The sequence below is a fragment of the Indicator indicator genome, chromosome 15 (genome assembly GCF_027791375.1).
Source record: "Indicator indicator isolate 239-I01 chromosome 15, UM_Iind_1.1, whole genome shotgun sequence".
Taxonomy (NCBI): Eukaryota; Metazoa; Chordata; class Aves; order Piciformes; family Indicatoridae; genus Indicator; species Indicator indicator.
In genome coordinates, this window is record NC_072024.1 from 13,066,102 (window position 1) to 13,091,845 (window position 25,744).

Genomic DNA, 25,744 nt, shown 5'->3' on the forward strand with positions numbered 1-25,744 from the left:
CTGTTATTTGTTGGGCTGGAAATCAGACAGAGCACCGATGAGTACATGGTCCATGTTGTCACGCAGCAAGAAGAGGAAGCACAGGCCTGGCAAGGTGAATTTTAGCAGGCAGATGAAATGCTTTAGGCCTATGAGAGGGCAGAGGAATTCTGAGCGGGCTGTGGTTTCTCCCTTAGATCAGTGACTTTCATCCTGTGGTCTGTTAACCCCTTGAGGTCTGTTGGCTGTTTTGAGGAGGCCTGTGAAAGGTAACTGAGGAAAGAAAATTCACTTGCGCTGTACACTACTGGCTACCCAACACTGTTTCCTCTGAGGCTACATCTCCACTCACCACCTCCCCCCTACCCCAAGATGGGAACTGCCACTGTCAATAGCAAGAAGCATGGAGAGCAGGCATTGCAGCAGCAGAGGAGGGAGGTGTGAAAGCTATGAGATGATCTGGGGAGGGAGCAAAGGCAAACAGTCTGGGAGACTGAAACCAAGCAAGATTATGACTTCTGGCATGAATGGTTGAGCAAAGTGGGAAGGATAAATAGACCTGTCTGAGTTGCCTTGACCTGCTTGCACGGAGTCTCTTTTGTGGAGAAGTGTGGTGGTGCTTAGAGCAGTCCTGATATTACTGCTCATAAGGACAGGAGACCAGACTCTTCTCAGTGCTGGGCTGAGGAGGGTAGACCCGTAGTACACGTGCTGACAAAGGGCACATCTGCTATTATCTGCAAAAGCAGGTACATCTTCTGGCAGTTTCTTGCCACTTCTTGTGGATATACCTGGGTCTGCATGCTGTAGATGTTCTCTGCTGAAATGTCAAGAGAGCAAACGTTGGCAGTCCTTCGCAAGGTAGCTCCCACTCAGTACATGCAGATGTGCACAGCCTGTAGCCTGGTGTCTGAGCTCTCTGATTATGGTAGCTGTAAAGATCTGTACAAGATACTGGCACAGCTACTGTGTGCTGTAGGATCTCCCTCTGAAAAGCTGTCCCATTGCAAGGGTTTCTTCAGTTGTGCTTTGTTCCTTCTGTTGGTGCAGCTTAGTTAGTGTATGTGCTTGCCACAGATTCAAGTGCTTTTCTTATCACTGTAAAGTATACTGGGGTGGTGGGAAGGTGGATGGCTTTAGAGGGGTACTCAGCAAGGAACCTGGTTGCTGACAGTACCAGAGGAGGATGGCAGTCTGATCTTGTTTTCTGAAGCCCTAAATGGATATTATCTCAGAGATTAGGGGCCTTGCTGGATTCATTAGTGGTCTAGTGGAGTGCAAGAGAGCAGCAATAAGGCCATGTGGAAGCTGGACAGATATGGTCCATAACTGAGTTAGCACCAAAAGTACATGATATGGTACGTGGTCAGCACAGACTCCAGGTGTGCGTGGGGGAATCGGCATGGACATCCCTCACGGAACATTTTCTTCTCTTCCTCCACTGTCTGTAGTTGGGATCTTTTTTTGCTGTTTAAATTGCTCTGTGTTTTGTTATGTTCTGGAAGTGATTTGTGCCATTGGCTGTTCTGCCCTGGGGCCTCTATCCTCTCTGCCCTTGGGCCTTGCTCCCCATCTTTTCCAGGCATGGTGGTCTGGGGGAGGCAATATCCCTGGCAGGTGCTTCCCTCATCTGGTCATTGTGTTTCTGTCCTGATTATCAGCAAATGACCCATTCCTGACCCAGTTCTCCTAGGAAATAACATTGGTGAGAGTAACTCCTGGGTTTGGGGTGGGCTTGAAAGGAAGGTCAACTGTAGCAGGGCCAGATGGACATTGTTGTGGCTGCTGCATTGGCAATACTGAGATTCTCTGGTCCCCTTCCTTGGTACCAATTGTGTAACTGCATTTGAGTGGTGCTGTACAGCTTCTGCTAGTTGGTGGTGAGAGGAAGGTAAGTCATAGTGTGTGCTCCAGGCAAGTGCTCTTCTCTTCAGTAGGCTGATCCTGCCTGTGTGGTACGGTGGAGTAGCCACAGCATCCAGGAAGGACCTGTTGCATAAACCAAAGGGCATGCTAGCCACTCTATAGGTCAAGCTGATATGCTGACATCTTAAGGGGTGTTTGTGTATTTCCTTGGTGAGAAAGTTGATGTTTACTTGTTAATTAAAAAAAAGAAAATGCTAAAGGCTGTTTGACACAGTCAGAGCCAGATTCCACTTCATGTCCCCAAATCCCTCCTCTCATTTCAGATGGATACAGAAATGAATTTACTCTTTCACTTCTAGTACTATTCAGTGCACCAGTTGGGAGCTTTTAAACAGCTGCCCTGTCCTATGGAGAGGTGGCTTGCCTTATGGGATAAAGTGTTTATTGGTGGACTAATGCAGAAAATACTTTAAGCAATTCTAGAAGAACCCCAGAAATGTGAAACTGCTTATTCACAGCAGTTTGGGAGAGAGATGGCAGATGTTATTTCCTTAGATTTGGTTGGGGTTTTTTTTCTGCTATTGAGTGAAACTCCCCCATCTGCCTTGTCTGATGGTGTTGCATTGAATCCTTTGCTGAGCTCATCAGAGGAAGCTTCACCACGTTGACTTGGAACCGTTTTCTGAGAGGCCAGTGGGGTCAGGAACTAGCAAGTTAATTTCATCTTTGTGTCCTCTTGGCTGGCTCTCTTCCAATGGCCTTGGAAAGGTAACACTGCAGTATTATTCCCTGTTGTTAAAATCGCCCCATTGTGCTCCTTTCAGAGGTGAAGCATCTTTTGCAAGGTCAGCATTACCTCCACGTGTCACCTTTGTGGGTGCTAGCAGCTGGAGAGCTTGCAGCCAGCACGGGAGCTCCCATGTTTTTTTTTGTTCTCTCTCTCTCTTTGTTCCCTTTCCCCCCCCTCCACCTACCTCTCCCACTTTCTTTCCTTTCTCACCCCTCCTCAGTCTGCTCTGGGGAGGGTTTTTGCTGCTGTGATCGCAGTCCTGCCATTTCCCCAAAGGCTGTCAGCCCTCTTTAGCATGCAGAGCCTCATCTCCTCCAGGTTACGCAGAGGTGCCGCAAAAATAGAAATGAGAGACAAACACCCCATTGAAGCAGCTGGCGAGCCCTGGCTCTGTTCCCTGCTCCCTCCCATCTACAGTCACAGGGCTTTATTCGTTTGTGTTTCTTTTTTCCTATTGCTTGATCTGCCTTTTAGAACACAGAATTGGGAGATTGATGGCTAATAGAAGTCATCTAATCCCTGCTGCCCATCCTAGGAGGAAAATGGCTAGCCACTGATGCCCTGAGCATTAAATTTCCTCTCTCAGCTGTGCTCCCCTGCCTCCCAGCTCAGCTTTGATTCTTTCTTTGCCTTGGTGTTGACAGCTGCGTTGTGCTCCTTTATGAGATGCTTGCAAGAGAGAGGGGGAAGGTGACAAATCTTGGGTCTGCTTTTTGACACCTCAAGCCATTGAGTTCTTGTTGCTGGTGCAAAAGATACAGAGTGGTGTCAGGATACTGTCTGGAGAGGTACTGATTTGTACACTGGTGCCTCATGTTGGCATGGAGTGTTCCCCCAGGCCAGCCCCTGCATCCCATCCTGTGGGTCAGGCCCCAAGGTGTCATCTTATGCCAGATCCACCCCAGGATAAACCTGGCTTGCTGAGGCTATGTCTATTAATGACTCATTCTTAGGGGTGAGGTGATGGAGTTTATCTTGGGTTGATGACAGCAGAGCATCCCAGTAAACCACATAATGCAGCTTAGGGGATTTTAACTGGGTAAACATTTCAGAGTTAAATGAGGGTAAACAAACTCCCAGGATATGAGCTTCCTGCATGGATGGGATTAGCTCTCCAGGTGCCCAGATTCACCTGCCACGAGATGTCAGTTGTAGAGGTGGTGTGATGGGCTGTGGCTGAGCTCTGGAGGCAGCCCAAATGGGGTGCAGCTGATGGAAACAGAGAGGCTTGAGCCAGTGTTCGGAGCTGGTGCAAAGTTAAGCGTTGAGGCTTTGCCTGTCTCACTGGGAGACCTGGGATGTGTATTGTGGTGCTTCTGGAAAGTGAAGGTGCATCATCAAGCACATTTCTGCTAATAGGAGTCAGGATAAACTGAGGCATTGGGGTGGATAAAGGGTTGATATAGGGTCAAGGCAGACTGTTGCAGTCCAGCTACACCAAATTTTCCATGTGACCTTGGGCCTGCTGTGGTCTTTCCCTATCCGTCTGCCCCCCCCTTTCTGGATAACTTTAAGAATAATGTTCCCATTCTCCCCCGTGGTGGTCTCTGTCATGTTTGCTTAAGCAGTAAGCTCCTCAAGTGCTCTCTCCGCTGGCTGCACAGGGCTCAGCAGTGCTCCCAGGTAGTGATGCAGGTTTCTCGTGTCAGCCTGTGGAAGCGCAGTCTAGGCAGTGTCATGCTGGAGCCTGGTGGGCACCACTAAACGGACATGGGGGCTGGCCTGGCCAGGTCTCTCCAGATCCATGCTTGTGCACTAGAGACTTGTTTCCAGCTATGGGTTTTGCTGTGCATGCACAGCTCACTGAGAGCCCAGCCATCCCCAGGGATGCCCAGAGGGGCTTTGGTTGGCTCCATGATGCTGCAGTAGCTTCCTTACCCTTTGATACTCTGCCTCTCTTTGCTGCACAGGCCTCAGCCGATCTTGCATTGGATCGATAGAACGAAATAAATGAGATGGAGAAATGCTGAAGTCTGGCCCAAGTGTATGTGGGAAAGAATAACCAATATTGAATTTTGCTCAGTTCAGAGAATGGAGGAGAAAGGGTGGAGAGGGTCAGAGCAGGCAGAAGCCTTGAGCATTTCTGGCTTCTAGTGCTCCCAGGACAGGTTTTGCAATCAGCCTGTCAGGGTGAGCAGCAGCTCCCAAACTTTTTCCGCTACCAAGCCCATGTTTTCAAGGAAAGCACCAAGGCCCACCCACCTGCCATTGCTCTGTAGCTCATCTTAACTCTTGCCCTGATTTGGATTTGTCCTTCTGGGATGTGGAGTCATAGGACACAGTGGTGGGAAGGAACCTTGGGAAGTTTTCTAGCCTGTGCCCTTGCCTGAAGGCAGTTCAGCTCTGTTTAAAAAAATTCAGGCTGTGTGTACCCAGATCTGTGTGCAGCATCCAGGTGATGCCTCAGCAGTGCTTTGTAAAATCTCTCTGTGCTTCAGGACTGTGCAAGCATTTTCACATCTGCATGCCAGTGATATCTCTGAGCTGTTTCTGATACAGAAACGGATGGCTTCCCATCTTATATCAGAAATGTTTTGTGCTAGTTCTCAAGGTTGTGACTTATCACTTTGTACTATTTCTTTTGATAATATTTGTGATTTCAATTCTCAAGATTACCTAGCTGTACCTACAGTCTTTGTCCAGTGAGAATGTCTCCTTCCTTTGTGTCCCTGGATAATTTCATAATCATATTCCTAACTTTTGTGCCAAGGTCACTCATGAAAATATTAAAGAACAGCAGATCCAAGGACAGACCTTGAGGAATTCCACTAATAGCCTCACTCTAACACAAGCTTCTGTGATTTCTCTTACATCCACTGCCTTACAGTTTTCCTGCTAGCCAGTTTATTCTCTTGCCCTTTTTGTAATTCTGCATGAGACACTGTATCATGTTTTACTGAAGTCCAGTTGGATTAGATCTGCTAAATTTTGTTGTCCAGAAATTTGGTTATCAAAGGAAAATACCAAATTAGTCTTCATTGTAGCTTCTTCAATTAGTTCAGTTCACTGACTAGTTCATTAAGAACTGAGAAACTGAGTATGAGCTGAGAATGCAGCAAAACTTGTCCTTTTTTTATCTAATCTATGAATAAAAATCAGCTGTGAGAGGATGAGATCTGGTTTTCATGTGCTGAAGAGCGGAGGGCTAGGAAGTAATTGGTTCAGTTCACTCAGATTAGTTACTTTGCTTGCTTGACAAAACTATTTTAAATGTAAAACATGTTGTGGTAATCTCATTTTTTCCTTATGTCTCCATATTTATCATGGTATTTATTGGTTGAATAAAGCTAAGTTCCAGGTGCTGTTTTCTTGAATTTTGATTGAAGTTCAATATGCATGTGAATGTACCTTGACACAAATCACAATTAAAGTCTCATCTAGGAATCAAGAAGTGTCAGTCAAACCTTCTAATAGATCAAATGGAAATTACAAGGATGTAATTGTTGAAAGAAAAGTGTAAAATGCAGCCTGCCTCCCTGCTTATTGTTAGGTAAATGTTTGGTGTTGGTGCATTTTAATTCTGACCTGTGGCAGTCAGCCCCTCCTTAAGAAAACAAAAAATGTGAATACAAAATGTTCAAAGAAAATACTTAAGAATAGATTTCCAGTGTACTAATTTAAAACATGATTAATATTGGCATGCTAAATAATTTTGGTTTAAACCAGTCTCCTTGTGTGTAACACAGCTACAGATCAGGAGCACAGGGTGACAGCCTGATAGGAAACTGGCATTGACTTCACAGGGCCAGAATTTTGTGGCTTAAATATAAGACATTCCACCTTTTCTCCAGGATGGGTGATTAACAAGGCACCTTGTTCTTTCCAAGAGGCAAAAAAACCCACAGAGGGAGTGAACCATCACTGCCCTGTTGAAGAGAAGCACCCCAGGCTGGGTGGCTGCTTGTCACCAATAACTCCTGGATGTGGATGCTCCTCAGCATGGTTGTGCACATTTCCCAAATGCCCTGATTTTCCTCATCAGCTGAGAGCACAGCCCACCTAGGGGCAGGTCATCCTGAAGACAGGTGTAAGCATCAGATTAATTTGGTGGGAGCAGGCAAGAAGGAGCAAGCCCAGTGGGTGTCAGCCCTATCTCTAATACAGGTTTACTGTCGTTATACAGGGACCTTGTGGCTCTGCCTTGCCTCCTCGGAGGAACCAACCACTGATGGCCTCACATCAACTTCCCTTCTGGAGTTTGCCATGATGTCCCACCTGGAGGCCATGAATTCCCACGAGCAGACCAGCCCGGAAGCTGCAGAGCCAGATCTTGCCCCTGGCTCTCTGCATGCTGCCCCGGGATCGGGCTTTGCTAGTGAGGAGAATGAGGAGTCCAAGATCTTACAGCCCCCACAGTACTTCTGGGAAGATGGGGGAGAGCTCAATGACTCCAACCTGGACTTGGGACCAGCAACAGGTAGGCTATTTTTATCCCATTCTTCCTCCCCACACTGCAGGGACTCCGGGGAGGTGGAAGGATGCAGGGATCTTGCCTCCTGCTTTGACACAACTCTCGCTAAGAGGGCCTGAGATTAAACGTCAGCTCTATTTTCTCACCTCAGTGTCTGATGTGTCCCCAGTGAACCCTGAGCAAGCACAGGCTTTAGAAACCAAGTTAGAGCTGAGCCTTTATTCCTGAGCTGCTATGAGCTGGGAAAAGTATTGCCTCCACCTAGTTTCCCATTGCATTGTGCCCTTCTTTCTCCTTTCCCCTTCTTTGCTCTCTTCCCTCTCCCTCCTTTCTATTGCTGTCAGTTACACACAACCTGAAGGTCTCAAGACTCTGGCTCAGAGATCAAGGCTATGTGGGGGTTTGAGGAAGAGCTGGGTTCCATTGGCCAAATTTTGTATCTTTTCCTTTGTGACTTCAGTGGGGATTTGGCCTAAGAGAAGGCAACAGGTTTTTTGTCTTGGGCAGCTGTCCTGCTGCCTACCCTGTCCTGCCTACTTCCTGGGGAGTCAAGGCCAAAATGAGTTTTGTTAGCATTTGAGCTTGTTTTCCTCTGTGGAGTGCTTTTTGAGACTACTGAGTGGTTTCTACCCTAGACCCTCATTGGCTATAAGATGTTCTCAGGGAGAGGAATGGGAGGAAGGAGGAGTGTTGCAGGGTTTCCAATAGCTTAGGAGATTATTTCACATGTTCCTGCTCTTAAGTGTTATGTGGGGCATGTATTAGTGTTACCCAGGAGCCACGCTTCAGCCTGATCCCTCCACCCTCATCTGGTATCTTCTCCTCCCTCCCAGCAGGTCTGGCTGAGGTCTGCAGTTGGAAAGCACAAATCTTGGTTTATCTTCACTCATGTTTCTGTGACCTTAAAGACCTGTGCTGGTACAGGGCTGAGGGCTGCCACAGTGCTGCAGCTCAGGCTGCCCACTGGAGCATAGTGCATGCTCTGCAGGGCAAGGGCCATCCCAGCTTAGGTCTCCAAAGTCCTTTGCTCGCTAACACTGCTGCTAAACTCATCTGGCCATGCTGTTGCTGCCCTGTGGCTCGTGTGCACCCCTGGGGCACTTGCAGGCGTGGTGGTGGGGAGGCTGTGCAGATGCTGGGGTGGATGGTGCTTGTTCCATCGGTGCATCCCTGGGACACGCTCTGGCTCAGCCGCTCTCACGCACTGGCAGCGCACTCAGCGGCGCTTTTATTTGTGTGCCAGCAGGCACCTGCATGTGCTCACAGATGGGGACGTGACTTGGAGAACAGCATGTGCTTGTGCATTGAGAGCAGGATGCGCTGGGTACCGAACCCAGCCTCTCCTCCTGCATGTGCCTCGCCCCATTTGTATGCAGAACACGCTCCTCTCTCCTTCCGCTCTTGCCTGCAGTGCTTTCCTCCATGAACAGATGTGCTCTTTTAGTTGTCCTTTACATGTACCCTACCCTGTCCACTGCCCAGCTAACCACTTCTGTGCTTCCCCAGCACTGTTTTTTTTTTTTTTTCCCCTGGCCATTGCTGTGTCCAGAGCTCATGCCTCAGTGGCATTTCAGGACCTTGGCTGATAGAACAGTTTGAATTATTCAAGAGCCGGGAGCACGTTTCTACTTAAAATTTAATTAGAAACCTGCTGTGTGTCATTTTACAATAAAGGATGTTGTAATAGCATCCCTAAATTGGGCAGCCTTCTCCTGTCATGCAAAGCCCTGTGCATGAGATGCACACAACCAATGGATCTTACATGTTCCATGTGTGACAGATGCCATGTGGTACCTTGTGGAACTGTGTGAAGACATCTGTTTCAATGTATAAATCTATTAAAGAGCTTCAAACAGCTGCTGTTTAAGAGGAAAAAAAAATTTGTGGTATAAGTTTTCCTTATGTGGAATTTCTGTCTGAATGACAGTTAAGTGTGGCCCAGCATAGTTGGTAGCTCTGTCCCAGGCATGGATTTGAGACCCTGTATAAATCAAGGCATAAACTACAATTGTTATGTTACTGGACAGAGAAAATTCCCTGCTATGAAAGGAGACCTGTTCTGGCTTCTTTCTGTGTTTGGTGTACAGATACTGGGTCTGGAATTGGTGATCTTCTTGCAGAAAGGCCAGGTCTGAGATTTTGAAGCTGTGCTAGTCCATCTCTCCTTTCTTTTTTGGTATTTCGTCCCTCTGAAGTCTGTATGGGGAGACTCCTCTACTTTCATGTGTCTTTGAGGCTGCAAGAGATTAAAAAGTAATAACAATCTGCAGCTGCTGCTGTTTCTTTAATTGCACTCAAACACCCTTTAAAAATATTTCTGGAAAACATGTGGCATCTAGGGCCACCTGTTAGTCCATTAGAAAGTGAGAACAATCTCCCTCTGGCAGAGCACAGCTCAGCACAGGACTCTGATTCTCCTGAATAATGTGGGTTTGATGATTTTGTGCTAAAGAACAGTAAGTCTATACTGACATTAGCATCAGCCTGTGGAAGGACCCTGAGCTTTGTCTCATTCTGTTGGGTGTACACAGAAGTGCAGGCTTGCAGTGTGTACAGCTCCTATCCAGTGGAGCTGCATCTGGAAGACATGGATTGGGTCTGATGGGAACGTGGATGCCACGTCCTAGGAAAGAAGGGGTGTGTGACTCATAGCCGAGAGGCAAGTCAGTGGAGCTGTGAACCTGTTACTTTTGCATCCAGCTGTCCTCAGGCTTCCAGGGAATCCAGAAGCTTCTCAGGTTGTAGTTTGTGTTTGGCTGCTTTGTTTCCCTTTTGGTATCAAATTGGCCTGAGCCACAGATCAACCCTGAAGATAGACTCGACCTGCAGAGACTTGGATCTGGCCTTGTCCTCCTTTTCCTTCTTCCTAGCTTCCCCATCTTGTTTTGCGTGGAGGCTTCCAATCCCCCAGTTCCTACTGACAGGTAGGGTTTCCTAGGTAATGGGTGCAACATCTCTTCTAGCTTTAGGGCTTGAAGAGGGGAATCATTAGGGATGCAGGTCACTTTGAGTCCCTACTTTTTAGTGAGTTATATGATGGTGTATGCATCCTGGAATGCTCTCTGGGTTGCATCTCTCAGTGTTCTGCTTTGGCTCAGTCACAACACCATGCCCCATGTGTTCCCCATGCAGTGAAGGCTCTAGGTTGAGGCAGCCTAATCATTAATTTCTGTGAAGAGAGGGCTCCTGAAAACTGGTGCAAGACTTATGAACATCTGCTGAATGAAGGCACTTGAGTCCCTCTCTTCCTTTGCCCAGCAACTGAGCCTCTAGGGATTGGAGTGCATTACCACATCTTCCAGTGTGATGGTGGGCTGACTTTAGCTTGCTTCTTTAGAGCCAGGATCTGCTCTTTTTGGCTTCAAGGTTGTGCCATTGAATACCAAGGTATGGCTGTGCTAAGAGCTGTCCAATCTAGTCTTATAGGCTGGTGATTCACTAGGATGGCATGTGGCTCTTGGAGGGGGGTGGGGTTTGGAAATTGTAATCTTTTAATTATTCATGGTAATTAGCAGAAGGGATTCCCAGGTTCAGAGATAGCAGGGTAGGCAGGTTAGAAGAGGTATACTCAAATAAACATAAACATATTCCATTAGTTTCCAGCTAATGGAATAAAGTATCTTCCATCCCTAACTCTTCTCTGATAGTGAGATTCGTTTCCTTCCATGATGAATCACTTGCCTCTGGCCAGAGAGATCCCAGTCTCCCTCAGCCTTGCTGAAATCTGCTGCCTCTTCATCCAGACTGACAGCAAATCTGCAGTTCTTAATACCATCTTCAACCCAAGCATTAATGAAATGAAGCACCTGGTAAAGACTGTCTGCTTAAGAAGCTTAGCACTGAGCAGCCCCCTGCCTGAGCTCAGCTCCTGGGATGCCTTTTGTTTATGCCCTGGTTTAGTGCACACTGACACATTGGGTGAGCTGTCTCAGGACAAGCCATCTTGACCAAGACATGGCTGGCAAAGGCTGACCTGTGACAAAGAGGATTTCTCTGTGCATAAGGTTATTTTTGTGCAGCTATCCCTGACTGTCTGTGTTTGGGTGGCTTGTTCTGGCCTTTTTGCAGTTCATGCACAGAACAGTTTGGGAGCAGCTGTAGCACATGGTGCCTAGTCTCTACCTGAAGGAAATGCCACACATAATAAGACTTACCTACGTTCTTACCCTGGATCTTTTTCTTTTAGCTATGAGCTCTTTTGTGTGTGTGGGCCTGTGTTGGAGTCACAGATAGTAACTTCTGGCTCTTCTGGAAGATTAGGATATTAGCCCCAACTGGCTCAGTTCCAGCACCAGTAATTGCATTTTGCCTCTTTCAAATCCCCCTGCAGTTTCAATCAGGTGATGTATGTCTTTTTGCAGCAAGATTCACTGCTCTGTGCTGCAAAATGGTGAGAAAAGATCACCTCAGACCTGGCAGCTTTTTAAGCAGTTGGTAGAGTGCACCTTGCATTTCCCAAAGCTGGCAGCTGCTTTAGTATGCTTGGTGCTACCAGGCTGTGTTGTTGTGGTGGGGGCCTGATGTTCTTGTCTTTATATTACAGTGCCTTCTAGTTATCAGTAATTCAATCACTAGTTAACATGATCTTCCAATTTAATCCAATAAAGACCTTATGGTCAGGTTATGTGCACTAAAAACAATGAGGGTCACCCTTTTTCTGAGCTGTCACAGTTGCTTTAAACAGCCAGTAGTGGCAAATACAGGGTAGGGAACCTTGCAGGGCAGTATCTGAATGAAGAAGCAGCAGAAATGTAATGAATTAAATGTCTGGCTGGGGAATCGTGCCTTGGCACAGTGCCAACTCTTGGCCCATCTGGTGTCAGGGAAGTTTTGGTATTGATTTCAGAGGAAGCAGAGCATCGCCTAAATGGCGACTCTTGCAGAGGTGTGGAGCTCATGTTCACCTCTCCCAGGGCAAATCATCTTCCCAGGCAATGGAAATGAATCTGTGCTACCCAGACCTGGGTCTGCTGGGAGATGCAAAGGCAGTCTTTGGAGTCGCAGGAGGGCTATGCAAGATGGTCTCTTTAGAAAATAGTGCCTGAGGGTCTTTGCAAGAGTGCTTGGAAGGGAAGAACGGGGGTGGGGGGAGGTGTGGAGGGGGAGGTAAAGACAACTGGATGCTGCAGAGTGAGTAATATCACTACTGATGGAAGGCATTAAGTGTTGTAGCTAAGGATATGGTGGCCAAGAGGTGAGGTGGAGGTGTGGAATTTCATATCGGTGAACCAGACTCCCAAGAGGATGGTGGGACTGAAAAGCTCTGAGAGATACATAATGTGGAGCTGTGGCTGCCTGCTATGCTCATCTGGTCCATCCCTGCTAGACTGTTTGGCCAGAGATGCTGGGACAATTTCGTGGCTTCAGCAGGCAGTTCTTTTGAGCTGTCCCATTCTCATCTGGCTGGCTTCATCATGGCTTGACTGCTTGTTTGTGGCTGGAAGGGGTACTTGGCACACACCAGTGCTGTGTGTGTCTGTAAGTTCCTCTTGGTCTCCTGCCTACTGCTGATCTTGGTGGGAGACTTACAGAGCAGACCCTGATAGGGAAGGAACTGATGGTGTGTGGTTACCACCTCCTCCCTTCTCAGGCACCCTTCTCTTTGGCAGTGCTCTGCTTCCTTGCTGAAATTATCAGCTCTTCTAATCTGATGAATCTGGCATTGCAGCCACCTCCGTAATACCTGTCTCTAACAGAACACTCTGCCCCATTTCTGCAGCAGGAGCACCCATCACCTGTGTCTGTCTGGCCCCTGTGTTCCACAGTGGCTTTTTTTCTCTCTGCAAAACCTGGTGAGATTGGGACTGAATAGCACTGGTCTAGGTGTGTGGGAAGGTCTGTGGGTGCAATTCCATGTGCCCAGGGCATGGGAAGCAAGTGTTAAGGATCTGCAGAAGGTAGTGGATAGCCAGGTGGGACAGTGGGTTGTGAGGTCTTAGAAAACCACTTGCAGAGGCAAGCTGCTAGCTGAATGTTGGGAGGAGCTGCTAAAAATGGGAGATGGCCTTTGAGTTCCTTTAGAGCTGGAAGGAAAGGGAGATGAAGCAAATGCTGCGACAACTTTCCAAACAGGGAAGCTCTTAACTCTGCATTGCACAGATGAGAGGCAGAAACCAGCTTGTCTGGAAGGAATCTTGGGAAGATGCTAGGACATACTTAAGTGATTGGGATCATACCAGGTAGATGGGCAGGGTGCAAAAATTCCTTCAAATCATGGAAGAGGAATGTAAAGTAAAAGAAAGGATGACGGAGATTTGATCTTGAGATGTGGACAGACTCTCTTGGTAGTGAGACAGTAGGAGGTGAATCCAGACAGGATTTAAGTGTGTAGCTGGAATGTCTGGAAGGAAGGATTGACTCACCATCCGTGAACCTCTGAACCTGGAAAATGATTGAACTCCTTTGGGAACTGGGTTGTATGGAGAGCTTCTTGTTTTAAGGAGCACAAACCAGCACAGCTCTGACCAAGATGCCTCGAGTTTCACTGTTCTCTGCGTGAATCTGAGTAACAAGTCTTGCAATGTGTGTGGGGAGTTGAGGTTATAGTCAGTGGAGTCTTACAAACCAGATGGGAGACCAATGCTCCCAGCTTAGTATGCAGAGTAGTGGAGGGTGTGGTGGCAGGTGGGGATGTTAACTCATTTAGTAGTGAGTGTGAGGATTCCTGTGCCTGCTTCTACCTTGTTGATTTGCTGGCCCGGTTTCAGTCTTTGGCTGCCTTGTAAGACAGAAGCTTGCTGGAAGAGAGTGGGATGGGTTCTCCCTCAGCTTCCATTGCCTGGGACAGATAGCAGAGGCAGCAATCCCTCTGTCCTTAGATCTTGGTGGAAAGGCATCATGGCTGCACTCCCATGCAGGTTGGCTGATCTGTCCAAGTGTGTTACCTGAGAGGTGAGCTGACAGGCCAGGAGCACTTCTTGCTCCTGTGTGCTTTTTTCCCCCCCTGTTTTTTCTGCTGTGCCCATCTGCCAGTTCTTGTTCTCTTCCAGGTGGGGAGAGAGGCAGAGAAGAGAATAGATGCAGAGGAGTTGGGAGTAGCTGAGAGTGTCTTTAGGCAGAGGAGATAGCAGATTGGATCAGCGATCCTTGAAAATAACATCTCCTCTGACAGGGCCATGTTTTAAGGGGAGAAACCCTCACTTTCCTCCCACAGCATGTCAACGCAGGCGGGGTTCTTACAAAATGTAGTGGTTTTGGTGCAAACCCTGCATCAGGAGGAGCAACAGAACCCTGGAGATACACTAAACCTCCCACCATCTGTCTGAAGTGGGTCCCAACCTAGTGTCCTCAATCCCATGGTCTGTTCTGGCTGTTAACCACCATCCGTCCCAGCAAGGCAGTGACTGCATCTGCAGACCTTGGGACATGTAGCTTGGTAAAGGCCTTCAGTGCCAGGCAGTGGAGGGGAGATGGCTTTTGTTTGTCTGTGCTGCTGCTGGTTGGTGTTTCCAGCCTCCTTGGCCACTGAGGGAGAATCACCAGGTAGGCTGTTGGGTAGCAAAAATCTTTTAATCTTGAGAATCCTTGGGTAGAGTCTCAGTCAGGATGGGTGCTCTCTACTGAAACACAGCAGCAAAGCAGATGTTGATGTTGTCTGCAGTGATCAGTAGATCTCAGTGGCTTTTTTGCAGCCAGAACTGTGAGACAGACGTGCCACAAACCTGAAGGTCAGCAGCTGGATCATATTCATCTTTGGACCGCATCTGGAGGGAGTGCTGACAGTATGAAGGAAATGAGCTGTGGCTTAAGGAAAGCTACTTGCCAGCTGAACAGGACCATCTTTGCACCACCTGCCCTGGGTGGAGGGAACAGCATGGTTCTCTGCTCAGGAGGGATAGGGAGGAGTGTGCAGGAGCAGCATGGGCAGTCCCCATTGCCAGAGAATATCCAAAGTAATGGATGTGTTTGCTGACATGGCTCTGTCTGCCTGGGAGCTCACACCCACTCTGACAGCAGCAAGCAATGGAGTGGAGTCAGGGATGCATGGAGATTCCTTGTGCAGATCTCCTCTGTAAGGCATCCAGACAGCTGCTGCCCACTGTGCTTAGTAGAGCATCTGCTGTGGCAGGCAGGAGAAGAAATGGGGGCCTTGGGGGGTTTCAAACAGTCGTTTAATGACAATAACTGCAGACGGGTGCTCGTTTCTGGCTGCAGAGGGATCCTCTTCCTTCCCTTTCTCAGTCAGAACACGTGCTTGCTCATCCTGGGGAGAAAGGGAATTAATTGGGATGCAGACTCAGGAGTTCCTCGGGTGCAGGCAGTTTCTCAAGAAAGATGAAGGTTGATCTATGCCTGCTGGGTTTACGCCTCCCATTCTCAGCTCAACCTAGCTGAAATTACAGTTACTCTCCTTATCCTGGGATCCTAGCTTCTTGCTGGGATTCCAGAAGAAAGTGCTGCCTGCTCTGACCTTGTGTTTGTAAGGTGCATCTTTTCCTTCAGCATCTACATTTGTCTAGCAACCTCACAGGCAGTCATGGTCAGAGCCACAAAACAACCAGGAGCTAAAGTTGGAGGGAAGAGGCTCCTGTTTCTGGATTCTGTTTTCCTGCAGCACAACTCCTCCTTAATCACATGGGAGTCTTAAAATGCATATGTTTATGAGATGACTTCTGCTGTGAGGTGCTGTACAAACTGAAGTTCTTCATTTCAAAGATGCCAGAGTTGATTGATGTTTTGGTGATATTACTGTAGTGTGCCAGGATTTAGTTTGCTCTGCTTTTGTTTCTCTTCCCTAGTGTTTTCCCTTTAGCTTGTGGCTGACTGCTGCTAACCACTCCTTATCTTTCTGAATTCCATCTGAAACAAATCTCTGAGTCTCTGCTTGATTCCTAACTCTCACAACATTACCTTAGAGATGCCAGGTGTCAAAACAGTTTATTATTGTTGATGAAAATGCCGTGGGACAGAAAGGAGTGGAGAAAATGAACATGGGAGCTATCCCTAGGGAAAGTGAGTTCACTGGAGGGAGCTGGGGAAATGCAGAGGTTGCACTGTATTTATCAGATAGGATTGTTCTTTTTGGTGGCAGGGTACCAACTCTTAGAGAATCTCTACCATTTGACCCCATCTGTGGCTAGACACAAACCATGGGGCTAGCTCTCTGCCTTTTGGAGCTCATGGTTGCTTGGGTTGTGACATGAAGTCTCTTGGATCTCTTTTTTAGATTACAGCTTTCCTGCTGTGTCTCAGAAGGCCCTGCTGAAAGGGAATGGGACACAAGTGAAAGACATCTGGGAAACAGCCACTGCCCAGCCACCAGCAGAATTTGTTGAACCTGACTTGAACACACCTTTCTCCAGCACGCTGGAGGAAGAGGAGGGACTGCTCCCTATAGACCACTCTAGAGGAGGAGTGGAGAACTTCCAGACCTCTGGGCCAGAGATTACATCTTCTGAACCAGCAGATCAAGAGGACTCCTTCTCCCTTCTGTTTTCCACAGCCTCTGCCAGGCCAGGTTTTGTGACAGAGGCAGCCAGAGGAGGGCAAGAAGAGGACTCTGTTCCTCCAGGCTTAGACCTTGGGAGTAGCATGGGACCAGGTCTTCTGCCTGTGTCCTCTGTTTTTTCTACTACTGTTGCCACAGGGTCTCCCAGAGTTTCAGAAGAGCTGTTTGAGGTGACAGCTGGGGATGCGTGGGCTGTTGAGGGAGCAGATTTGGAGCTGACTGTGACTACAAGAACAGAGCTTGCAGAGCCCACAGTGGAGACTGGAGGGGAAGAGCATTCAGCCAGAGAGGAGGTTTCAGAGGCCACGGTGGGGTGGGAGATGCTGGAGCCCACGTCACTAAGTGAAATGGAGCAGACAGTAGAAATGCCTGTGGGGACACCCTCTTTGGGAGGCAGCTCCCCAGACACCCACACTCTTCTGGGAAGTGAGCAGCACACCACCTCTGCATCTCCATGGGACAGGGCTGGTGAACCTGCACCAGATCCCATTTGGAATGACACCGAGTCAGCCACTGAGACTGTGGCAGCAGAGAGGAGCTTCTCACCACAAGCTGGGGATGCCCGCATGGCTGTGCTACCAACAGAGCTGCCCTGGGACTCAGCACAGGTAGTACTGGGAGCAGGGAGTGTGTGGGAGGGTGCAGTAATGATATTTGGGCCCTTCTCTCCTATCCTTTTAACCTCACCTAAGTCCCAAAGCCTTACTGGAAGTAGCTTTTTTAGTTCACCCAGCCAAACTGAGAGTATTTCACAGTGCTTCTTAATGGCATCCATCAGCCTTGGTGAAAGCCCTGCCCCCTCACATTTTCCCCAGTGAACTGCTGCACAAAGTTCTGCTTCTAATAAACACCTGCCCTCTGGGGCATGCACAGCAGCAAAAGCTCCTTGTTTCCTCAGCCTTCGTTATTGGAAATGTCAGGACAAAAACGGCCCCAAGGATTTCTGGAAAGGGAATGAGAAGGAAGTGTTATTTTTGCTGCTGCCTTCTAGGACCAGATGCAGAGCAGGTAGAATAGGGTACAGCAATCTCTGTGAGGATGTTGGTCTGAGAGAGCCTGTGGTAGAGGAGGTGTAAGGTGAACTGCAGTTCCTGAATCCAGCAAACTGGCATTTAGTTAAGGGAAGATAAGTAGCAGGAGCTGAGTGGTGAGAAAAAATCATTCCCTGATGCTAATTTTGCTTTCTACCCCATGGTACTTCAGCCTCAGCAAGTGACTTAATCCCTCTGTGCATCCAGTTCTGCCTGCAAAACTGCTGCCCTACCTCACCAGTTTAAGGACCACAGAGGCTTCCCATTAGGTTTTATGTTCAGTGCTCATCATGCACTGCTGCAAGGCTAGAGAGTTTTCCACTGAGTACCTGAGTCATCCTGGAGTCTAGGGAGAGGTGGAAGGTAAGCTGGAGTGTGGCAAGCTGACACAGTAACCTTGTCCCTGCTTCATGCACTAGCACTGAAATGGGCGATTCCTCCTTCGTATGAAGAGTTAGAGGACAGTTAGACCCTTTGAGAAGCACTTCTCAGGGGTATGGCACAACCCCTTGCTCCTGTCCCTTGTGTACCCTGTGCTTTCAGCAGGAGAGCTACACTCAGTTGTCTTTGTCTTTTCTTTTCAGGTAATCTGCAAAGACTGGAGCAACCTTGCGGGGAAAAACTACATCATCCTGAATATGTCAGATAACATTGACTGTGTAAGTCAGCCCAAAGAGATTTGATGGCATGGGGGAATAGTGCTTAGAGAAGTGGAGGCAGGCATAGCTCTTGCTGTCTGCTACAAAACGTTTTAAAAGCACTAAATCTCAACTTCCCTACAGAGGCTATGGAGGGAATGGGAGGAGGACAGAAATATTCCTTTTCTCCAAAAGGAAAAAGAGTGGGTGGAGAGAGATCATTTTGCTGCAAGTCTCGCACATGTCAGTCCCGTATTGGATTTTGACTAACTTTTGGCTGCCAGTCTGTGCCAGCCAATACCTGGATTGTCAGACTTGAGAGCTTTTAAGCATTGCACCTCTTAGTGGAGGAAACGTGGCAAGACTGAAGTGTGATTCTCCTTCCCTCTCTTCCTTTTCCTCCTCTCCTTCCAGGATATGGATGGCTCAGAGGAATAGGGACTCCCCATTTGCAGTGCAAATGGTTCATCGGCGAGCAGCTGTCACTAAATCTTCCTTAAGTGTCTCTTCTCCCAGCCCTGTTATTTTGTGTGCTATCTGGATCTGCTAACCAGCCATGCTCTACTAATCCAGTGCCTGTCCATCCATCCCTATAAAGCTGCAGTTAATTCATGAGCCCAGAGCCCCTTGTGGATCCCTAGTAAAAGGGCTCATTCACTTCTGCTAGGCCTTTTATCAGGCACTTTAAAACCAGTTGTGAAAGGCCTGGGGTCAAGGTGCCTTTCATAATTCTAAGAAATGATTACCAGCTTGACAGCCCAAGACCAAAATGTTTCATCAGGGAAGTGTGTTCTGGCCTCATGTGTCTGCACTCTTGCTTTCTGTGACTCCTGCTCTGGGCAGAGCTAGCTGATTTGTTACTGCAGAGGAGCTCTGTGGCACTGATCTATTTCCACTACTGGTGGGTTGTTGGGTCAGGTTTTTTTGTGGTTTTCTTTTTAAGGTAAACTTTCTGTGGACAGGGAAAAGAGGAAGATTTCTATACACAATAAGGCATGTTGAGTGCTTTAAGGACAGAAGAAAAGTCAGTCTCTTTCCTCCTGATTGAGGCAAACCATTTTGCTCCTTGGAGGGTTTTAAGTGTTTCTGCTGTCCCTTTTCCTCTGTGTTCTATTCTCTGTTGCTTGTTCTTCTGTCTCTGTGGAGTTTAAATGCTGGCTCATTTTGTAGCACATAGTAACTTGCTTCCCATGGTTGCCTGCACTTGTTTAAACCACAAGAAGGGAGAGAACTGAAAAGCAGATGTGCAGACATCTCTTGACCAAATGGTGCCTTTACTGTTGAATCCTCGGTTCTGCCTTGCTGAAAGAAGACAGGGCCCTGGGATAGGCAGGACTGAACTGTTTTTCTACTTCATTTCATGTTTCAAAACGTATTTTCTAGTGAATGATTTGTGCTGCCCTCCCCCTTATTCACAGGGACACTCGTCAACATACATATTTAACATGAACATCGCTTCATTGCCTGCCTCCCATTATCACTTTGCACAACTGAAGCTGGAATAATGCTCTTCTCCTTTCCACTGATGTTGATGCAGTTTGTTTCCCACCCATGGTAGTTTGTTCACTTTGGGAAATTCACTGACCCTCTGCCTGTCCCTTTTGTTTCCTGGTTTCTGTATCTGAGCCCTGTGGTGTTTGGATTTCCAGGGTTGCGAGGGAGAACCTGCATTGCAATTCTGTAGTTCAAAGTAGTGTGAGTGGGGATTCCTCAATTATTTCCTATGTTCCAGTGCCCTGATCTGTTGTAGCACTGAGTTCTGCTGAAAAGCTCAGGGACAAGAAGGATGCCTAGTGCCTTCCAGAGGGTCACATCTGAGCTTTAATATTCTTCCTGGTGCCAGGTTTTTGCCTGCTGGAGGACTGATGTCTGTATTGCTGGGTTAAGCTGGCAGCCCATTTATCTTCCTAATGGACTCAGGGCAAGGGAGTCGTTTCAGCCTCTTTCTGGGCACATCTCCCTCTCAGTATACCTGGGAATTTTGCCCAAGTGAGGACTGCAGGGTCTGACGAACAGTGCTACTGAGAGGTGGCCTTGACCTCGGCGTATGTGTGTTCAGTCTCCTTCACAGCTCTTTTCTCCACTACAGAGAATTTATCAGTCCTCTGCAACCTCTGCTTTTCCCCAGCACTGTAGATGTCTCACCTCTTTCTCTCTCTCTCCTCCTCCTGCTCTTGTCTCAGCTGCTCCCCCTGATTCCACATCCCCCAGAGCAGAGCCGCAGGGCCGTGAGTGGGATGGCAGCTGAGCAGCATGGTGCTGCGTCCTCATGCTGCTCCTCCTGCCTCCCCATGCCCAAACCCGTAGCCTGATGAGACGAGGCACTGGCAGGCCCTTGTGATTCAGGCCTCAGTCATCAGTGTCTTTTCCAATTAGGCCATTTTCAGCACAGGCCTGTGCCTGCCCTGAGCGCTTCAAATTGCCATGGCAACAAGAGCTCTCCATTTTATTAATCATCTGTGTGGCCTTCAGGTTGGCATGGCAACCAGAGATAAGAATAGAAACACAGGAGTGAGAAAGCAGCAGAGGAGCCTGACAAGGGATGGCTGGAGCATGTCATGCTGAGCAGCACCCGCTGACCCAGCGCTGGCTGCAGGGAAGAGCCTGCCTGCTTCCTTCTTGCCTTACCTGAGAGTGTCACTCCAGGATCCCTGTGTGCTGGGCTAACTAGGCTTGGCATGATGTGGGGCACATGGCAGCAGCAGGAGCCCAGATGGAGTGTTGGCGTGTTAGGAGAAGTGTGTGGGTCCTGCCTGGGGCACTGGGGATGTGCAGGGGAATGTTGCGCCCGGTTTATCATTGCTGGTTTTTAGACAAGCCTGGTTCAGGGGTCACAGCTGTGCCAGCCATGCAGTGCTACATCTGCTCTGCTCCCACCATGCACTCACCAAGGTCCATTTCCTTGTGGCAGGAGGAGTTTCGTCTAGAGAGGGGTCCCCAGCTGTTGGCACTGGTGGAGGATGCTTTCTCCAGACAGGCAGATGGACTGCAGGACCGCTGGCTGATCTCTCTGAGCAAACCCAATGAGAACGACAAGCACTTGCTAATGACACTGGCAGGGGAACAGGGTAAGTGCTGGGAAGGAGCCTTCCTATCATCAGGTGCTTTATTTAAGGAGCTCTCAAATGGAGCTTTTACTCTCCAGTTCATTTCAATCCCACTAGTTCCCAGTGTTGACTACACTTGAGGACTTGGGAGGGGGACTGAGGACAGAAGACTTTGCTCCCCATCCACTTCCTGGCTTGTCTCTTGCCACTTGCACAAAGCTTTGTCTTAGGCACTTTGCCTCCTGCTTTGCTCCCTATCTTGAATGCCTTTGCTGAGGCATCCAACAGCTTTCTCTCGATGTTTGTATGTTCTCCTCCATGGACAGGCCACTGCAGTGGCAGGACATGACAGCCTGCTCCTACTTCACTTCTTAACAATTCTTAAATTTTGTCTAAGCTGGGCCACTCCTGACATTGCCTCCACTGCATCCCCAAAGAAAGAAAAGCTGACAGTGGAAGGTGGGCTGGGCTCGAACGTTTTAACATCTCTTTAATCCCCTTCTGGTGCTTTTCCTGTACTGCTTCTGCTGCCTGCTTAGTGATGGAGGTGTCTTAATGTTGACATTATGGCCCATGTGAAAAAACCCCGGCCAGTATCTTGAAGTGTCCCACAGGGATGGGAAAATGAGGCAAAAACTTAAGTGGTGTTTGCTATATTGATGCCTTAAATCAGTGCATCTCTGCCATGCCCTTGAGCTGGACCATGTGCCAATGAAATGGCTTTGGTGAGCATTTAGTCTTCTAAACTAAAACCTTCATGCCATCATGCAAGGGGACATCCTGAAGAAGAAAACAGATCTGAACTCCAGCAGCACAGTCAGGCTGAGAGAGTTTTGAAATCTCAGGAGCAGAAGTATTTTCTGCTCTGAAGAACTGTGCTATCGTTCAGTTACTCTTTTTACTGCTGTGAAAGGGGAGGGAGAAATGGGCATCAGCCTTTAAATCCTCGCTGGCTACTCCTGCTCTCCTGGTTGGGAAAGCATCCTGGGAGCTGCTAGCAAAGGAGAATTCCAGGAGCAGGTTGCTCAGTGTGGACTGGTCTCCTTGGCTGAATCTGTCAGTGCTGGGAGTGGAGCTGTTACTCTGCAGACATCTGCAGTCTCTGCTGTTGTGCCAGGCACACCACCTTGCCAAGGTGCTGTGCAGAGCAAAGCATACCTGCTAATGGTTGTGATAGGTGAGCATGAAGCTCTGTGGGAACATATTGAGTGATCCAGCTCAGAATCATGTGCCGGATCAGGAAGCATATGTACCTGCCTCTGTGAATTTTTGGACATTGCTGTTGGCTGCCAGAGCAGACACAGATCCTGTAGCAGTGGGAAGGGCACCTAGGTGCCTCTGGTATCAATTTGTGCCTGGATTTTTCCCCCACTTTAAAGAACACTTAGAGGTACCCTTGGGTTTGGTCCTTGCATTCTTTCAGCCTCCTAACATAAAGTAGCAATGAACAAAAATTTCCATTTCCTTGCATCTATTCTGTTGGGGATTTCACAGGGTTGAGTACATCTGATTGAACTAACCTGAGCTGAGAGCAACACTGATCTCTCTCTCTCTCTCTCTCCTTTGCAGGCATCATCCCTACAAATGATGTACTCATGGCACTAGGGGATGTTAAGAGGAGCTTAGCTGAGGTAAGAGCCTGTCTGCCTGCATCCATTCGTTAAGACTAGCTATACAATTAAAATAAGCACCTTGAAAACTGGGACCATATCTTGGTCTGAGTGCTGAACCCTCAGCAGGCAAACAGATGAGTCAGACATTTGGCAAACTCCATTCTCCTCTCTCTGGTGTAAGTATGGGTTATTCCTTCTCTGCTTTTCTTGCTTGGTTGTGAAGCTGCTTTTTGCACATTCATGGTGCTGGGATACTTGAGCCCATCCCTTCTATCATATTGCCTGCAGCGATGCCGGTGCTGCGGAGCCCCAGATTTTGCCCTGCTCACCTTACAGCTCATTCACATACACTGGCTGCTCTCAGGAGCTCGGGCTTTGCTGAAGAAGGTGAGAGAGATGCCTGTGCCAGATGGGACATGTTCACACATCATCTTCCTGCAATCCCAGTGTCTGGTTTTCATTCCTTTAGACAACTGCCTGCACAAGGGCAGACAGAATACCAAAGGCAATAGATTCCAGACTCCACTGCCAGCTGCCTCAAGCCCTCGCTTGTTCTTTTCTAACCCTGGGCAGCTTGGAAGAGGATAGAGATGAGGACAAATTAGTCCTATGATCCTGACTTTGCCCCTTAAGCCTGCAGGTTATGTAGCCGCAGAGGGCCTGATTCTGCTTGACTCTTTTGCACTGCTGGAATAATTCTGCTGATTTGAGCAGCAGAGTTGGGCCACTGCCTTGCCGGCTGTCTGTTCTCAGGTTTTTCTCTGACCTAACAACAAACTGGTGCAGTTAGACAAAGCAAATTAAGTGCTCAGTGCTGTATTGATTGGCTTACACCAGAGAAAGTGTGAAAAGCTAACCCTGTAGAAACTGTGACTGAAGTATCAGCAGCTAGAACTGTCCAGAAAAAAAGGGTTTGTGTTGGTATAAGGTTTGACTTTGCAACCATGACCCTATGTTAAGGTGCACCCTACCAGAGCACCCCTGCCACATGACTCTGACTCTCCAGCTCTATCAATAATGAAATGCTGCTCGTTACACTGATCTTGTGCTAGCATGAGATTGGAAGGAGGAGGAAGGGTATTCTCTTACACCCGTCATACCTACTACTGAATTGCTACGTAACCTCGTTGAAATCTGACAAGTCACTGGGACTGATGTTAGGCTTTGTTTGCTAACAACCACAAGGAGTCCATTTCTAGGGCAGCTGTTCCTAAGCTTTTTGGATCAGCAGGTAGCTGTCTGCCTTTAAGACCTTGGAAAGACCGTTTTTCCCTCTTAGGACCAGAGCTTTAATGTAAACCTGATTATTACAGTTACATGCTCTGTCAAACAGTCACCACAGCCTCAGCACCCATCAGTGGCCCATAGTTTGTCTTGGGAACTCTTAATTTTGGGCAGTTTCTCCCACGAAAGCTTCCTTGTCTTGCACGTAGGTGTGATCTTTGTGCATGTGAGAAGGTAAGATTGTACCTACTGTCATCTGCTCACATGTCAGCTTTCATGGAAGATGGAGTTATATTTAGTTATGCACATTATAGTTGTGTATGCAGTGTATTTCCTGACTCCCTAAAACCTGCCTTTTAGTTCCTCTACCCACAGCAATGGTCCTGTACTTGGACCCTGGAAAGTCTGAGCAGGATGCCACCTGACTGCAGGCCAGGGAACTCAGTGTTCCTCATTCTTCCTTCCAGATTGGCATCCAGAACTACTCAACCACCACGAGCTGCCAGTCGCACCCCAACCAGACGCGCAGTGATTATGGGAAACTCTTTGTGGTGCTGGTGATCATTGGCTCCATCTGTGCCATCATCATTGTGTTGGGGCTCATATACAACTGCTGGCAGAGGCGCCTGCCCAAGATGAAGAACATGGTGAGCACTGGACAGGTGGAGAAGCTGTACTCTTAGGATGGGATGGAAGGGGAATTGGAATGTTAAGAGGGAGATGGTTTTCCCCTGTCCACGTAAGGGACGTAGCTAGATACACTGCTGCAGCAGCAAGGTAGCCTGTTCAGGTGTAAGAGAGATGCAAACCTGTCTGCTGCTTTGCTCAGGACTGTTCATTTCCACTGCAAGCACTGGGCTAGGAATAAATTTATCTTTTCCTGCTGACCCTGCAGAGTCCTCGATGACCCTCATAGCCTGGTCTGATTGTGCTTCTCAGCAGCATTAAAACCTGTCCTTCTTTCTCTCCATTCGTTTCTCTTGTCCTTTGCAGTCACACGGTGAGGAGCTGCGCTTTGTTGAGAACGGCTGCCATGACAACCCCACCTTGGATGTGGCCAGTGACAGCCAGTCAGAAATGCAGGAGAAGAAGCCAAGCGTGAATGGTGGAAACACTATCAATGGTCCTGACAGCTGGGATGTCCTGATCAATAAGCAGGCGAGCGAGGATGTGGATGTGTTTGAGGAAGACACACATCTTTAGAAAAGAAAGGAGGGAACCACCCCTTAAATACACTTTCTCTCCTATCTTGACTGTTGGACCACGGGATCAGGTGGCTTCTCAGGTCAAGTCTTTGGGCAAGCTTTCCCAATAGAAGTCCTGAGTCTGCATCTGAGGTTTGGAGCCAGGATGATTACTGAACAGAGGGAAGTGGGGAGGGTTGGGTTTGTAGGTCTCTGTGTGTGTGTTCCTATCAGTAGCACCGATGCTTTCATTACCTTTAAATGCACTTACTGTAGCTCTCTAGTAGTGGCTGGGCTTGAGAAACAAGGCAGTGAGGCTAAGTGTGCCACCAGGAATCCAGCTTTAGGGAGTAAATTCACTTTGGGAGTCTAGCTGGAGTTGTGGCAGCCAGAATCTTGGCCGTGAGATCACATTCAGTCCCTGCAGGTGCAGTAAAAACTGCATTTTGAATAGAGGGGCATCAAGTCTCAGTAAATGTCCTGGACAGTGTTTGCATTCCACACATGAAAAGA

At 48.2% G+C, this 25,744-nt stretch overlaps 1 protein-coding gene across 1 annotated transcript; it reads left to right on the forward strand.

Annotated features, from left to right (window-relative positions):
• The first annotated feature begins 45 nt into the window (after window positions 1–45).
• On the forward strand, window positions 46–25,250 carry PODXL2 (podocalyxin like 2). Its single transcript, XM_054387609.1, has 8 exons — window positions 46–94; window positions 6,759–7,052; window positions 16,213–17,102; window positions 18,110–18,184; window positions 21,075–21,231; window positions 22,780–22,841; window positions 24,515–24,694; window positions 25,041–25,250. The coding sequence occupies exons 1-8, from the start codon at window positions 46–48 to the stop codon at window positions 25,248–25,250; spliced, it is 1,917 nt and encodes a 638-aa protein (XP_054243584.1).
• Window positions 25,251–25,744: the final 494 nt, after the last annotated feature.

Coding starts and splice junctions, on each gene's coding strand:
- PODXL2 (XM_054387609.1), top strand. CDS start 46: ATGGTCCATGTTGTCACGCAGCAAGAAGAGGAAGCACAGGCCTGGCAA. Junction 95..6,758: donor GGAAGCACAGGCCTGGCAAG/GTGAATTTTAGC, acceptor GTCGTTATACAG/GGACCTTGTGGCTCTGCCTT. Junction 7,053..16,212: donor GGACTTGGGACCAGCAACAG/GTAGGCTATTTT, acceptor TCTCTTTTTTAG/ATTACAGCTTTCCTGCTGTG.